The 16663-nt window shown below is 46.9% G+C and overlaps 2 protein-coding genes across 5 annotated transcripts in view; both read left to right on the forward strand.

The window, feature by feature from the left end:
* Nucleotides 1–9082: 9082 nt before the first annotated feature.
* Nucleotides 9083–10247, forward strand: CCDC166 (coiled-coil domain containing 166). The gene has a single exon (XM_040588418.1). The coding sequence runs from the start codon at nt 9100–9102 to the stop codon at nt 10051–10053; it is 954 nt and encodes a 317-aa protein (XP_040444352.1). The 5' UTR covers nt 9083–9099; the 3' UTR covers nt 10054–10247.
* A 2400-nt stretch (nt 10248–12647) lies between these two features.
* Nucleotides 12648–16663, forward strand: part of MAPK15 (mitogen-activated protein kinase 15) — a 31301-nt gene continuing 27285 nt past the window's right edge. For all 4 annotated transcript variants that reach the window (XM_040586952.1, XM_040586953.1, XM_040586950.1 and 1 more), the window contains exon 1: nt 12648–12807. In XM_040586952.1, the coding sequence (XP_040442886.1) occupies nt 12739–12807 (69 nt within the window). In that variant the 5' untranslated portion in view covers nt 12648–12738. The remainder of the gene's footprint in view (nt 12808–16663) is intronic.

Raw genomic sequence — 16663 nt, forward strand, 5'->3', positions numbered from 1 at the left:
GCAAACTGCCTGAGGGTGCACTGGATCCCCTTGTTCAGATCATCGATAAAAGATACTGAACAGAACCGGCCCCAGCACGGAGCCCTGGGGAACGCCACGTGTGACCAGCCGCCAGCGGGATGTCACTCCATTTCCCACCACCTCTGGGCCTGGCCACCCAGCCAGCTTCTAACCCAGTGCAGAGCACACCCGTCCCAGCCATGAGCAGCCAGTTTCTCCAGGAGATGCTGTGGGAGATGGTGTCAAAGGCTTTACTGAAGTCTAGGTGGACAACATCCACAGCCCTTCCCTCATCCACTAAGCGGGTCGCTTTGTCATAGAGGGAGATGAGGTCAGTCAAGCAGGCCCTGCCTTTCATAACCCCATGCTGGCTGGGCCTGGTCCCCTGGTTGTTCTGTACATGATGCGTGATGGCCCTCAAGATGATCTGCTCCATAGCCTTCCCCAGCACCGAGGTCAGCCTGACGTCTGCTGTTCCCCAGATCCTCCTTCCGGCCCTTTTTGTAGATGGGTGTCACATTGGCAAATGCCCAGAAACAGACAACTGAGACCTCGCTGCTTAGCCAAGACTGCTGATAAATCATGGAAAGTGGCCCAGTGATCACTTGCACGAGCTCCCTCGGTACCCTCGGGTGGATCCCACCCAGCTCCCTAAACCTGTGTGTCTAAGTGGTATGGCAGGTCACTGCCTGTTGCCCCTTGGATTGTGGGGGCTTCATCCTGCTCCCTGTCCCTGTCTTCCAGCTCAGGGGGCTGGGTACCTGGAGAAGAAATGGTCTATACTGATATAAGAATTATTTACTTTAAAAAAGGAAAAAAAGAGGGAAACAAAAAAAAAGTAATATCTATAGTGAAAATCAAGAACGAATTTGAAAACCAGAGGATGTTAGTTAAATCCTTAAAAACAGTTAAAAAAACATAGCCTTGGAAGATGGAAGAGACACCATAAATACTTCAAGCTGGGGCACAAAATAAGCTGAAGGAGAACAAAAACAGTTAATGAGACTAAACATAAAATTACTGGAACTATGTGTGAACTATCTTAATTAACATACTAAAAGATCCACTCTAGAGCAAAGAGAGCCCCCTACTAACAAAATCCCTCCCCACAGAACAAAAAAAGAAGACTGTACCTTTAAATGGAGATGAGACTTGTAAGAACGAATGAGAATTAAGAGTGACTAAACGCAATTGTAAACAATCTTTCAAAGTGTATAAAAAGTTCTGCTCTGTGTTGGGTGTGTTAGCTTTGCGGATCACCACGTAACACCCACCTCTGCGCAGACATGCAATAAGCAAATTCTCAGCTGTGTGTGGATGGGCTCTTGCACACTGGGTGACGAGCCCAGATTTGGGATAACATTACTATTAAAGACTGAGGCAAAGAAGGCATTAAGTACCTCAGCCTTTTCCCCAGCCTTTGTCACTATGTTCCCCCCCTACATCCAATAAAGGATGGAGATTCTCCTTGGTCCTCCTGTTGTTGCTAATGTATTTATAGAAACATTTTTTACCCTCTTTTACAGCAGTAGCCAGATTAAGATCTAGCTGGGCTTTGGCCCTTCTAATTTTCTCCCGACATAACCTCACGACATCCCTGTAGCCTTCCTGAGTCGCCTGCCCCTTCTTCAAAAGGTTACAAACTTTCCTGAGTTCCAGTCAAAGCTCGCTCTTCAGCCAGGCCACTTTTCTTCCCCACCGGTTCATCTTTTGGCACATGGGGATGGCCTGCTCCTGCACCTTTAAAGGTTTCCTGCTTGAAGAATGTCCAGCCTTTGTGGACTCTGCCCTTCAGGACTGCCTCCTAAGGGACTCTTGTCAACCGGTCTCCTAAACAGGCCAGACCCCCCTTCCTGACTTCTCCAAGAATCGAAAACTATCACTTCATGATTGCTATGCCCCTGACAGCCCCCAGCCATCACATCACCCACAAGTCCCTCTCTGTTCTCAAACAACAGATCAAGCGGGTCACCTTCCCTAGTTAGCTCGCTCACCAGCTGTGTCAGGAAGGTCTCTTCCACACACTCCATGAATCTCCTAGACTGTTTCCTCTCTGCTATATTGTATTCCCAGCAGATATCTGGTAAGTTGAAGTCCCCCATGAGAAGAACAAGGGCTAGCAATTGTGAGACTCCTCCCAGCTTCTTATAGAGTATTTCATCTGCCTCTTCATCCTTGTTGCGTGGTCTATAACAGACTCCCACCATGATAACTTCCTTGTTGGCCTTTCCCCTGATTCTTACCCATAAATGCTCAACCCTATTGTCACTATCATTAAGCTCCGGACAGTCAAATACTCCCTGACATTCAGGGCTACCCCACCACCCCTCCTTCCTTGCGTTCTGAGGAGTTTACAGCCATCCATTGCAGCACTCTAGTTGTGCGAGTCATCCCACCATGTTCCCATGAGGGCAACTACTTCAGTTTTCTTGCTGCACAATGGCTTACAGCTCCTCCTGTTTGTTGCCCATGCTGTGTGCACTCATGAAGATGCACTTCAGCTGGGCTGTTCATCCCGCCTTTTTGCAGGGAGAAGCCCTAATTCCTACATGACCATTCTCAGGCATTTCCATGGTTTCTAACACACCAACAAGCCTTGTGTCTTCACTGTCACACAGATCTCATTTCCCTACTTCTACTGAGCCGGCAGACTGAGGGACCTTGCTAGCATACTGTCCCTCAAACATTGGTGCACAGCCACCAGGCTTATCTCTAGTGAACCTAGTTTTATCCCTTTTCCCCTTCAAATCTAGGTTAAAGCTTTTTCAATGAGCCCTAACTCCTGAGCAAAGATCCTTTTCTCCCTTTGGGGCTGGTGTACCCCACCTGTTGCCAGCAGGCCTGGTGTCATGTAAACTGAGCCATGATCAAATTCTGCCAGTGACACCAGGCTTGGAGCCATGTATTGATCTGCTGGCTCTTCCTGTCTCTTCCCTCATCATTCCCTGCAACTGGAAGGGCAGAGGAGAATTCAGTGGTGCCCAGTGACAGGACCAAAGGCAATGGGCACAAAGTGAAACACAGGAGGTTACACTTGAACGTGAGGAAATGTTTTTTTACTTGAGGGTCACTGAGCACTGGAACAAGTTGCCCAGAAACATTGCAGAATTTCCTTCCTTGGAGATACTTAAAAGCTGTGTGGACATGATCCTGGGCAGCCTGCTCTAGGTAGCCCTGCTTGAGCAGAGGGATTGGACCAGATGACCTCCAGAAGTTCCTTCCAGCCTCTCCCATTCTGTGATTCTGTGAACTTAACACTAGACAGACATGGTCTTGCTTGCCCTTATACTATAACATTACAGCTAGCTTTGCAAACAGTTCTTCCGTACTGGTATTAAAAAGCTCTACCAAGCACTTCTGAAGTTGTAAAGGAAGCAGCAGGCCACAAGAATGAGGTCAACGCTGCAAACGTTGGCAAGAAGCCAGTTCTTGAGAGTTTATAACTTTATGGTGAGCCAGCAAAAGGGTAATATGATCCCTACCCTGCAAAAGTGCAGGCTTGGCTGAAACTTTTGCCTATGTCTTGATTTCCTTGGTAGGTCTACAAAACCCAGAGGAACTGGAGGGAAAGCTATCAGCCATAATATGTATGCATGCTCTAATAGTCACTGAGGATGTACCTCTTAGGAGCAAGAATGTTGGTCGGTCTGTACTTCGTGTAGGGTGCCAGGATTCTGGAAAATTCAGGTGTAATATGCTTGGGTAGTATTCAAGGGTGCTTTTCTTAGCCTCCATCAAACCACTGTTTAATGAAGGACAGAATGGATTGGGCCAAAGTCTGGGCACACACTGTTACCTCAGGAGACAGAAGGAGCATGCCAGGTGAAGCAGTCTCATCAGCCCTCATTCACTAAAGAGCTACGATCCCATCTTCTACCACTACTGTATTGGTTTGGCCCATTTTGTAAAGCGTGGATAAATTGAAGTGAATCCTCTACGACCAGCTTTCTATCCAGGTCTCTACCCATGGAGCTTGGCCTTGCTGATCTTAAAGGTCTTTTCCAACATAAATAATTCCATGATTCTATGAATATCAGAGGCCTCAACACAGATCAAGTGACTGAGGGAGGATGTAGCTTTCCATGTCTCATGATGTTGGGAGTATCTGGTGCCTCTCACTCTTGCTGTGGCTGGGGCAGGGGGAGATGGTCTCCTTGCCACCAGGAGGTGTGCAGTTGTGTGGGATCTTTGTTGCCAAAAGACCTGAGGGAGATCAGCTGACTGCAGCATCAGAGATAACAAGAGATTGACTGGATCTTCTGAGACCCTGTGTTACAGATTTGTTATTAGAATTAATTAACCACATTTGATTTTATAGAAACACATTTGATTTTATAGTTATTTTAATAGGAATATGGAGTTATAAGAAATATTTTAATGAAATTTGTATTTGTACAGCAACAGCTGTTATGAAATCTTCTGTATAACCCCGTACCAAGGCCAAAGGAATTGGTCAGAATCACCTAGTAGGAACATTTAGAACTTAGATAACAGACTTAAGATTCAAGATGATTGTTTATATGTAACCTAGGAGAATGTACTAAAATGTCAAAATGTAGAATTAATGGGAACTGGGGAGAGTCGAGTGAAGTAACTCGTAGTTACCTGCCAAGAAATAGTTACCTTAAGTAAAAGGTAATTCCGGCAGGGGGAGATCACGACCACTGACTCATGTACCACCTACCCGAATAATACCCCAGACCCATTTCCAGACCTTTCTAACCTTTACTGCACAGAATCGGATATGGGAGGAGAGTATGTTAAGGATTTTCGGGAAATACTATGTTTATGCATGCATATTTAATGAATATGTATGAATGAGTTCTATATAAGGTATATGATTTTGAAACTTCATGTGCGTTGATCGTGAGAGGACTCACGCACCTGGCCATTAATAAAGAAGTGTCTGCTTATCTACATCACATTTGTGATTATTCCTAGATTTCGGTAACACCTGCAGCTTCAAGAGGCCAAATCCCCAGCTGTACTGAGTCTGAGCTTCTGGGGTGTGAAATGGAGACTTCCATGATGACAAGGCAGGAATTCTGTCTTCCAGCAGCAGGAGGCAGGTGCCTGCCCCACCTGCAGTTCTGCAATTACAGAACTGGTTGAGTGCTCTGGAAGCAGACAAAGCTCTAGGAACTCTCCTACGAAGGACCTGATCTGGCTGAGCCTGAGCTGCACAGCAGCACCAAGAGGAAGCAGCAAGAGATTACATTGGGAAGAGGCTCCCACCTGCTGTGGACAGAGGCCTCTCATCTGTCTATCTGACCTGCTGTCTAGGGAGGTTCTCTGCTCTTTGGGAGCTCAGTTCCAGGATATAGTGGAGAAGCTATCTACCTTTCAAACTATAACACCCTGCTGCTCTTCCACGTGGGCAAAAATGATATTGTCAGGGGAGACCTGGAGCCTATCAAACAAGAGTACATGGTTCCAGGGGCAAGAGGATGGGTGGGGTGGGGACAGGTGATTTTTTCCTCTGTCTTGCTGGTGAGGAAGGGCTTGAGAGGAACTAGACTGTGGAACAACATCTGTTTGTGCAGCTGGTGTCAAGAATAGGGGAATATCTTCTACGATCCTATGATCCTCTTTGAAGATCAAGAACTGATAGGAAGAGACAGGATATACAATACAAAGTGGGCAAAAGCATCTTTGCCAATAGACTGGTGGCAGTCTGTTCTCCTCTGATGAGAACTTTAAACTAGGAACAAAGCAGGAAAGATGATGAACAAACAACAATCAAATGAGGAAGTTGTGGACTAAGTCTGCAAGCAAAATGTGCAGGGTGAACTGGACAGGAGAGACCTTGTAGTCAACAATTCAGCGCTGAAGGGGGACCACCTCAATCGTAAGGACATAAATAAAGGAGTATTTACAGGACAGTGTGATGGAGAAAGCTCTCTCACCTTTTTTAGGTGAAATGCTTGTACATTGCTGCACAGAGCATGGGGAACAAATAAGAAATTAAAGAGCATGTGTGCATCTGTTGTAAATCTCATTGAGATTTGGTGAGACACACATGGTGGGTTAGCTTACAAGACCAGAGTGCTGTTATGGATGGATGGATACAGGCTCCAGGAGGGGGAAATGCCTTTATGTCAGAGAGCAGAAGGAATGCATGGAGCTCTGGCCTCGGACAGGTGATGAGTCAGTTGAGAGTTTATGGGTTAGGATTAGAAGGCAGGCCAATGTGGGTAATCTTGTGATGGGTGTCTGGCACAGACTGCCTGATTAGGAGGAAGCAGAGAGTGTGCTGATGAACTGGAGTACACTGATGATAAATTCCTGGCACAGGTGATCAATGAGCTGACAAGGAGAGGCACTCTCCTGGACCTGATACTTACAAACAAGGAAATACTAGTTGTGGATGTGAAAGCTGGGGATAGCCTTGGCTGCAGTAACCACAAGATGATGGAGTTCAGGATCTTGAGAAAAGGGAACAATGTAAATATTAGGATCACAATCCTGGACTTCGGCAGAGTTGAGTTTGAGCTATTCAGGGATCTCCTTGGAAGAATCTTATGGGAGATGGTCCTGGAGAGGAGTCCAGTAGAGCTGTATAGTTTTCAAGGAGCACCTCCTCCCATCTCAAGAATGGTCCATCCCAATAAGCAGGAAATGAAACAAGAGTTGCAGAAGGCCTACACCAAAGACCAAGATGCTCCTTACAAAACTCAAATGTAAAAATGAAGCATCCAAGAGGTGGAAGCAGGATCACACAGCCCAGGAGGAACACAACGACACTGTCCAAATGCGCAGGAATGGTGTTAAGAAAGCCAAAGCCCACCTGGAACTGAATAGGCAAGGGATGTGAATGGCAACAAGAAGGGCTTCTGCAGGTGTATGAGCAGCAAAAAGACAACTAGGGAAACATGACCTCTTAGCTGAAAGGGGCAGGGGAACTAGCAACAAAGGATGCCAAAAAGGCTGAGTTACTCAGTGCATTCTTTGCATTAGTCTTTACTGGTAAGACTGACCTCCCAGAATCCCAGGTCCTCAAGGCCAAGGAGAAAGTCTGGAGCAAGGAAGACTTACCCTCAATGAAGGAGAATCAGGTTAGAGAACATTTAAACAAAATGTACATACAGAATTCTATTGGGCCTGACAAGTTGAACAGGATGAAAGAGAAAACCTTTTTACTGTGAGGGCGGTCAAACACTCAGAAGGAACAGGTTTGCCCAGGGAAGCTGTGGAGTCTCCATCCTAGGGGATATTAAAAACCTGACTGGACACAGTCTTAAGCAACCTGCTCTGTTTAAACCTGCTTTGAGCAAGGGGCTGAACTAGATAATCTTGTGAGATCCCTTCCAACCTCACCTGAAAGTTAAGGTGGTGGTTCTGTGAATCGGTCCTATCAGTGGTGAACAAATAACACAGACTCAGTGGGATGCATCAGACCAGAATTCTTAGGTGCATGGTGTGGTGTCTGTCTGTATACAATGCAGATGACCAGAAGCAGGATGCATGCTAGAAAGCCACTTCCAGTCAAGGACAAACAAAAGAATGTGCCATAGTACTTCCACTGCAAAACACTCCTGCTATCCGCCAGTAAGGACGTGATCTGCCCACCCAAAAAGTCTCTGAAACCTTGAGAATGTAAAAATAAAGCAAGGTCATTGTATTTGACCTGCACTGCTTTTTCACATACCTACCACAGGCACTAAATACATGGTCTACTGCAGAAACACAAATAAATTATCTATGATAATATTGTGCCTTGCAATCATTTGTCCAGTATAAATAGGAAATGACACTGGCAGAAAGAGAAGCCTCTCAATCTGCCTTAATTAAACTATCCTTATTTAAACTGAGAAGACTGTTATCTTCTCAGCAAGAGAGGACCCAGACAGAACAACTCCTAACAGCACAGAAAACGAAGGCATCAGCTTGGACACAAATGTACTCTGACAGAGCCATAACATCTTTCTCATAATAGGGTAAAACATTTGGCCAAAACACCAAAGCAAATTTCAGGTTACTCACCTATAACAAAACCAAAATAGCACACAGGTAGAGCAGGCCAGATGAATAATCTCCAAATTAATAATCCAGCAGAGTCTCAACAGATGCTGAATTGATGTTCAGCCCACAATGTTCTGTACCTCCCTCCCACCCACTGTCCCTGCAGGGAAGAATGCAGTCCTAGGCAACTGGGAAGATCGGATCTGCATGACATATTAAACATTCCATTGAAATAAATGGCCCACATTCTGTGGCTGGGAGGATGTTTCTTCAGCCATTATCCCCCTTATGGTCATTCTTTCACTCTCTCTGTATTCATAATTAGTTATCTGTGTCTTATCTCAAATTACATTATAGTTCAGATGATGTCCAAGAAGATACCACTTTACTTACCTCAGGCAGTGGAAGGATAAGAATGTGGTCACTCTTGACTGACATTGAAGCCCTAGGTTAAAACTGGTTGTAAAATTTCATTTTCTGCCCTCATTTAGTAACACTGACTGAACTTTCTAAATCCAGGAAAAGGATGCAGTTGTCTCTTCAAACACAAATAAAAGAATCTTAGTCTGATGGAGAAAGAGGGCTTAATCCGTACTACTGTCCATAACATTTTCTACCGGTAGCTTCCAGTCCAGCACGATGACTTAGCAGTTATATTTTAGAATTTGCAAGTTTCGGGCATGGCTCTATTAGCACTTCGGTACATACTTGCTGCTGAAGTTTTATGGACAAGATCTACTGCCTATGGAAAGACAGTACACAATGTACGGCCATAATAACTCACTAGTGGAATTTGACTTTGTACTCCAAATTACAAAAGTAACACATTATACAACCAAAAAGAAATCTTAAAAATATATGTATTTTTAGATTAGCAGAACTACTTCTTCTCAGTTAACTAGGAATGTAAAAATGGAAATACACATATGTGCATGTGTGCTTCAACTCAAGACATAGGCCAGACATTAAAAAATTTAAGTTGAACATTTTACCTGCCAGAATAACTAGCTGAAAACATAAGAGAGCATGACTGGGGAAAAAAGCAATGGTCTTATATGTGGCATAAATGCTTGTTTAGAATTTGTAATTTTTCATTCTGTTACAGTTTGCCAGAGTTTGATACCCCCAGTATGAAATATGGCAACCAAGACAAAGCAGATGAAACAGGACACCACGCTGGGAGAGTTTTCCCGTGCTGGGAAAAGTAAGCAAGGAGTAAGAACCAAGAATGGAGATATGACATCCAGTGACATGGAAATACTTGTCAAAGAGAGAAAACTGTACTTGCAGAAGGAATACAAGATTCTCACTGAACATATGAACACGTACACGGGAAGACTGGACCACTTTCTGCAGGAAAATAAATTCCTAGAAAAGGAAGTCCAACGGAATCAGGAAGAGAACAAGGCTTACCTCTCTTACATAAGAAAACACAACCAGAAGTGCCAGAATCTGATAATAACACTAAATGACCAGAATCACACTGATTTGTCTCAAGTCCGGATGCAGAAGGAAAAACTAATCTCACAGTACACAGAAAAAGAGAAGGAGGTAAGGAGCTCTCTGATGAATGTGGAGACAAAGTACTCTCTTATGATCAAGGAGATTGAAGACCTGCAGCCTGCCAAAGGTCCATCTGTTTTTCTGGAACAGCAGGAAAAGATTAAAGAGCTGGAGAAGGAACTGTTGGTCACAAAGATACAGCGTTCAGAGGAAATGCACAAAATCAAGAGCAGATTTCTGCAGGCCAAGGCTGAATGTGAGACAGACTTTCATCAGAAGATCCAGGTTCTCACAAAGACAGCAGAAGAAGCAGCAATACAGTCTCTGATTCAGCATATCAAACAAGCAAAAGCAGAGAATCGGCGTCTGCGCAAGGAATTGCTCAGACTCATCCGATACTCAAAAATCCTTAAAGAAACTGAAGTTCAACTGAGAGTGCAGCACCAGCAGCTTCTTTGGGAGAACCAGTACACTCAGCACATGGCACACATGTGCCACTTGTTACACCAGCATGAGGCACACAATGCAAATGCCAAAACCTATGGCTCTCACAGCCTGTTCAGATGCGTCCATCAACGTAAAAAATAAAAAAAACCACTACTTCACTCCTCACTCGTGCCAATATATCAGTAGACATAGCTGGACTGTCAGCTGTTGCCACTATAAGTTAGGTAACAGAGTATACAGAAGTAAATGTTCTGTGGGTGGAAATTCATATAGCTCATGCTCAGTGTGCAATTCAGACAATAGATCTTAAAAGTAACCTCAGCTTTAACTTCCATGCCAACTGTATCAAGACATTTGAAACTGCAATCTCTTCGTGTCCCAAAATAAACAATGACATTTTCTCTTTGAGATCAGACTTTGATGTTTTATTAATCAGTAATTTTCCATGGGAAAATTCTAGTATTTTTTATATTTATATAAATATATAAAGGCAATCTGTATGTTACTTTTCACTGCAAATGACATCTGATACCATAGTATGAACCAATGTAGGCCAGCTCTTACTTTCAGCAACAATCATTTTCCCAAATCTTCTACATGCCAAAGACTTTATTTTACCTTCTGCTAGTGTCCAAAGGACAGAAAATAAATATCCAAGCAATCGAATCCTTTAAACAATATAAGCAGTTGAGGTATTTGGCCCTTGGTCATAACTATCAATAAAATATATTCACTGGATATATTTCATATTAATTTTTACTTCTGATTCTTTTCTTGCTTTATTGCTTCACTTGAGAAGCAAGAGGTAAAGAGTTATATTTCAAATAGATTGCAGCTATATTCACTTTCCAAGATGAACACTTAGGGATTTCAATTACCTCATTAACACCAGAGGTCACCCTCACTATAAGTTTTAACATTCACATAGGGATATTTTCTACAACAGCAGACCTTAAGTGAGATTGGAGACACCTCAAAGGGCAATCAATCAGAGCAGGGCCACTTTCAGTGGCTTTTGAGTATCTCCAAGAACTGAGACTCCATAGCCTCTCTGTGCAGCCTGTTCCAGTGTTTGACCACACTCACAGTAAAAAAAGTTTCTTCTTAATTTAAATGGAATTTAAATTCCATCACAAATTTCAATTTCAGAACAGTCTGGCTCTGCCTGATATTTAAATACATCAGTAAGAACCCCTGAGCCTTCTTCAGGCTAAACACCGGGAGCCTCTTCCTGTACCCAAGCCTTAATCATCTCTGTGGCCCTTTGCTGGACACAATCTTCTATGTCTGTGTCTGTCTTATACTGGGGAGCCCAGAACCACACAAGATGCTCTAGGTATGGTCTCTCAGTGCTGAGTAAAAGGGAAGGATTGCGTCCCCAAATGAGCTGGCAAGGCTCTTCCTAGTGCAGCCCAGGATGCTCTTTGCCACCTTTGGTGTAAAAGCACATTTGCTGGCTCATGGTCAACCTGGTGTCCACCAAGATCTCCAGGTCCTTTCCTGCCAAGCTGTCTTCTAGCCAGATAGGTGCCAGCCTGTACTGTTGCATGAGTCTCTTCCTCCCCAAGTGCAGGACTTGGCATTTTCCAGCGATGAAGTTCACAAGGCTCCTGCTGACCCACCTCTCTAGCTTGACAGGGTCCCTCTGATTAGTGGCACGGCCATCTGCTCTGTCAGCCGCTCCTCCCTGTTTTCTATCACCTGCAGACTTGCTGCGGCAGCACTCCAGCCCCACACCCAGCAGATTAGTGAAGAAGCTACACAGCACTGGGGCACCCGTATTGACTGACCACTAGGTACACCTAGTGTACCTGCTAGGGTACACCACTAGCAACAGACCTCCAGCTGGACGTAATGTCACTGATGACAAATCCTCAGTTCCAGCAGTTCAGCAAGTTTTCAGTCTGTGTAACTATGGCTGAACTAGTCTGCGTTTAGCTTGTCAACAAAGGCTATTTAAGGAATCAGTTTCTGCCAGAGCATGCTGCTAGCAAGGAAAGATTTGCATTGCAGGTCTTGGAAATAACGGGGTTTAGATTAAAAAAAATAAAAGTAGGAATTTGTTATTTATTTTTTTTTACAGTGCACTGGAAGGACACCAGGTGCTGAGAGCAACGCCCGACATCCCCCCCCTGACACTAGTTTATCAGATGAAGCCACAGGGTCGCGCTGCGCTGGAGAAGCTTTGCACTTTGCCTGCGCCACTGCCCGGCCGCCCCCTGAGGGAGTCGTCCGGCGGCGGTGCGGGACTCCTCCGGCACCCACCAGCTCGGCCAGCCCAGGCCGAGCCCACGGCGGCACCTCCGGCTACACAGCAGGGTGCCAGGGCGGCGGAAGGAAGGAAAAAAAGGAGGCGGCAGCGGCCTGCCCTCGCCTCAGGCCCCGCGCCGCCCCTCAGGCCCCGCGCCGCCCCTCAGGCCCCGCGCCCGCCCCTCAGGCCCCGCGCCCGCCCCTCAGGCCCCGCGCCTCCCCTCAGGCACCGCACCGCCCCTCAGGCCCCGCGCCCGCCCCTCAGGCACCGCACCGCCCCTCAGGCACCGCGCCCGCCCCTCAGGCACCGCACCGCCCCTCAGGCACCGCGCCCGCCCCTCAGGCCCCGCGCCCGCCCCTCAGGCACCGCACCGCCCCTCAGGCACCGCGCCGCCCCTCAGGCACCGCGCCCGCCGCTGCCGCCTCCCGCCGCGGGGGGGCGCGAGCGCGGGCCGCTGGGCGCATGCGCCTGGCGGCGCCTTGTTTCCATAGCAGCGGGAGTGCGTCCGTGCCGAGCCGAGCCCCGCCGAGCCCCGCCGAGCTCGCCCGCCCTCCCGGCGCCTCGGCTCGTCCGCCATGAGTGAGCCGGAGGTGGAGGCTCTCGTCTCTCGGAAGTACGAGATCAAGAAGCGGTTGGGCAAGGGGGTGAGTGTGCCGGGGGCCTGGGGGGCGCGGGGGGGACTGGGCGGGGGGTCCCGCCTTTCCCTGCGGCCTCCTGCCGCAGGCCTGAGCCGCGCTTAGTGCTGGAGGCCCGGACGTTTATACAGCTGAAGAAAAACTGGGCTTTGAGATATTTATTGTGACTCATAGAGAAAAAAAAATCATAAATCGTAGCTTGATAACTTTTCTGTGACTTCTTATAGTCGTTACACAACTAAACTTCAGAGGAAGTGTTATGTGGTAGCATGTGAAACTGAAAATACCCTTAAATTCCCCGTCAGGCTTTTTTCCGCTCCCCCCCCCGAAACTTACTGGAGATCGGCCACACAAAGCACTGAACTTGCCAGTACACCTGGTTTCCAGTAAAATGAATCTGAGTCTCAAATTATATTCTGTTTGTGCCAGCCAAATTCTTTTGCCTTTGCCGTAACCCCATTGCTTCAAGGATTTATGCAGCATAAAATATTTTTTTTCCTCATAAATTTCATATTTTTGTATGTGAACCAACGTTAATGCCTAAGATCTTTATTCTCAGGCAGCCTCCAAACCTTTCCTGATTATCTGCTTTTCTGTTCTGGCAGCCCTTTGCGGTTGTTTAGTTGCGTTGATACTGGAAGTTAAATATTTCATGTACAAGGGGGCACTTCAGAGGAGCTTATTTTCTTCATTATCCTCCAAGACAATGCTTTCATTTTCTCCTTTTAAATTCACATTGATCTTTCTTACTGCTGTAATTCATTCTAAGTTTGCCTCTGACTTGAGGTTTTGTGGATAACTGGCTAGCTGAAAAAGGTCACATAGACATAGTCCAGCTGGCTGGACAAAAATGCACATCGCTCTCAGCTTATCTGAAGTAAAGCAAAATACACTGTCCTTGGCTGTTCTTGTTACACAATAACAGGAAGATTGCGGTGGGAAAAGAATGTTGCAGGTGGGAACAGATAACTACAGAAGAGAAACTAGGGGCGGGCTTGGTATTTAGGCAACTAACCAATAATGAGCTTAACTTTTGTAATATGTATGAGCTAATTATAACAAGGCATAAAAGGTGACTGTAAGGCACAATAAATGAAGTCTGCTGATCACTCATATTGAGTGACTGTGTCTTCCCTCCGTCGCGACAAATGGTGCCCGAACAGGGACCCTAGAGAGGGCTGGACCTGCGAGCCACGAGTCAACGGAGATCGGGTACCGGTCCTGAAAGCAGCGCAGGAGGCGGCAGGGCACAGTCCCCACGCCCGGGAGCACCTACAGAGGGTCCTGCCGGCCACGCATTGCCGAAGTCTAGCAAAGGCTGCAACAGCGCTGACGACGGTATGGATAGACAAGCGACGTATGATTTGCTCAAATGCTTTTTAGAAAAGCGGAGCATTCGGGGCATAGATTGTAAAAAGGAGTTACCCGGGTTATTAGCATATGGGGTAGCGAGGGGTCATTTTGGGAATCCAGCTACGGTTTTCGAGCATGCAGAGTGGCATAATTATGGGGACACACTGTTTGCCGAAGTAATAGCCGACAATAAAACTGCCAAAAAACTGATGAAACCGTGGCAAGCTGTCACTAATGCCCTTTTGCAACATCGAGCCGAACAGAAAGCGGCTGCTGCTGCCTCTGAGAGGCTGGGAGTTGCAAGCGGGACTGCAATAGCCACACGGCAGGGGGAATCGGCTTCCCCCCCTGATTGCCCGTTGCCTCCCTCGGTGCGTACGCTGACAGTTCAACAGGGGACTGCGGGAAGGTGGGACCAGTCGCCCTTCCCGTCGAATCCCTCAGCCCCTCCGTTGGGGAATGATGATGTAAGCGAGGAAATAGAGCGTAAAAACCCGGTAGAGAGTAGGGAATGTACGAATCCTTTTGCAGAATGTCTTCAGGTTGCCCAGAATAGGCAAAAGGTCTGGAAGCAGATAGCAGAAAGCGCTATGCTTGAGGGTGAATGCGATTTTGCCGCAGAAATCGTGCATGAGGCTTTCCCAGTCACGTATTCACAGCCAGATGCGCAGGGGAATATCACAGTTTCTATCACTAACTTAGATTGGAAATTATTAACTCAGCTGCGGGCTACAGTGAGTGAGTCAGGTTTGAAAGGGGAACCCACCAGGCAAATGTTAGATTATATTTGGGGAACTAATATCTTACTCCCAAGTGACATCCGCAGTATAATGAAGTTAATCTTGAGCCAACATCAGCAGCTTCTGTTTAACGCTCATTGGCAGGCTGCTTGTCAGGAATCAATAGCAGTGGTTAGACAGCCAGGGGACCCGCTGCATGGGGTTACTCTACAGGAGCTGATGGGTTTAGGACCCTATTTTCGAACCGAAGCTCAGGCACTGATGGGACTGGATAAGGCAAAGGAAGCGATGAGGCTAGCTAGACTAGCGCTTGACCGTATAAAGGAACCTGGGGGAATCCCTTCATATATGGGAATCAAGCAGGGAAGAGAGGAGCCATTTGGGTTATTTATCGATCGGGTAGCAAACGCCATACAGGCAGCTGGGGTGCAAGACTATCTCAAAGGCTCCATTTTAAAGCAGTGTGCCATACAGAATTGTAACCCAGCCACACGTAACATCCTAGCTACGCTACCAGGGACATGGACCATAGAAGAAGCTTTGGAAAGAATGGCACAAGTGTCGGTCGGGCCCCAGGCTGTGTTAGTCGAGGCAATAAAAGAACTAGGGAGTGCTTTAAAAGAGCAGGTGCAGGCTACCCAAAGTCAGGTCTTGGCAGCCCTTGCTCCTTTGCAAGCCTTTGCTGGGCAATCAAATGCCCGTGGCACATCTCGTCTACGGTGCTTCCGTTGCGGTGTCACCGGACACATGAGACGGGACTGCAATGTCAACTCCGTATGGTGTCAAAACTGCTGCTCAGACACTCACAACGAAGCTGCTTGTCGTCGATCGGGAAACGGGCGACCCAGCGGGAAGAGCCGCCCCGTGCCGACACCCTTCTCTTTACAACAAAAACAGGTTTTAACAGAACAACTCAAGCATAGAGGCTTGGTAGTAGCACCCAAAAAGGTGCAAGAATCAAGCCCCTGGAAGTATCTGGGGTGGCGCATTACTGATACAACAATTCAGCCTCAAAAGTTGTCACTCCATCTGGATATCCAAACCCTTCATGACGCGCAACGACTGGTCGGTGATCTGCAATGGCTCCGACCTGTAGTGGGCATCCCCAATGAACTATTAAATCAACTACGCCCCCTGTTGAGAGGGACAGATCCCTCAACCCCAGTACAGCTTACTGAACAGCAAGAACAAATGTTACAACAAATAGCATCAATGGTGACTACGCGCTCCACGCATCGGCGTGTTGTAGGCTTACCCATCGATTTGACTATCTTATGTGGCACTCAGTACCTCATGGGTGCTCTAACACAGCAAAAAATAAAAACGGGGGAGAAAGGGGAGTACTCCACCATCGTATTGGAATGGATAGCTCCCCCGCTGCAACCACGACGCACAATACAAGACAAAATTTCTACGCTGACGGAGCTGATCAAGAAAGGTCGCTGTCGTATCTTACAGGTGGATGGCACTCCTCCTGGCACGATATGGGTGCCGATGAGACAGATCGACTTGGAGTGGTACTTGCAGAACTCCGAGGAACTGCAGGCTGCATTACTCCATGATGGAGCAGCGATAACAGTTAAACCACTCCCATCGCCCATCCTGTCGTGGATGGAGAACATGGGCTGGATTGTTAAGCCAAAGCGATCCAGCCAGCCTATCCCACACGCTCTCACGGCCTTTACTGATGTGGGTCGACGCTCTAGGACTGCTGCCATAACGTGGAAAGATGAGCAAGGGTGGCAACACCAAGTTCTACAAGCGCAGCCAAA

This window comes from Falco naumanni, chromosome 3 (assembly GCF_017639655.2).
Source record: "Falco naumanni isolate bFalNau1 chromosome 3, bFalNau1.pat, whole genome shotgun sequence".
Classification (NCBI taxonomy): Eukaryota; Metazoa; Chordata; class Aves; order Falconiformes; family Falconidae; genus Falco; species Falco naumanni.

Bases quoted from the DNA above. Each gene is read 5' to 3' on its own strand.
- CCDC166 (XM_040588418.1), top strand. From the start codon at position 9,100: ATGGCAACCAAGACAAAGCAGATGAAACAGGACACCACGCTGGGAGAG.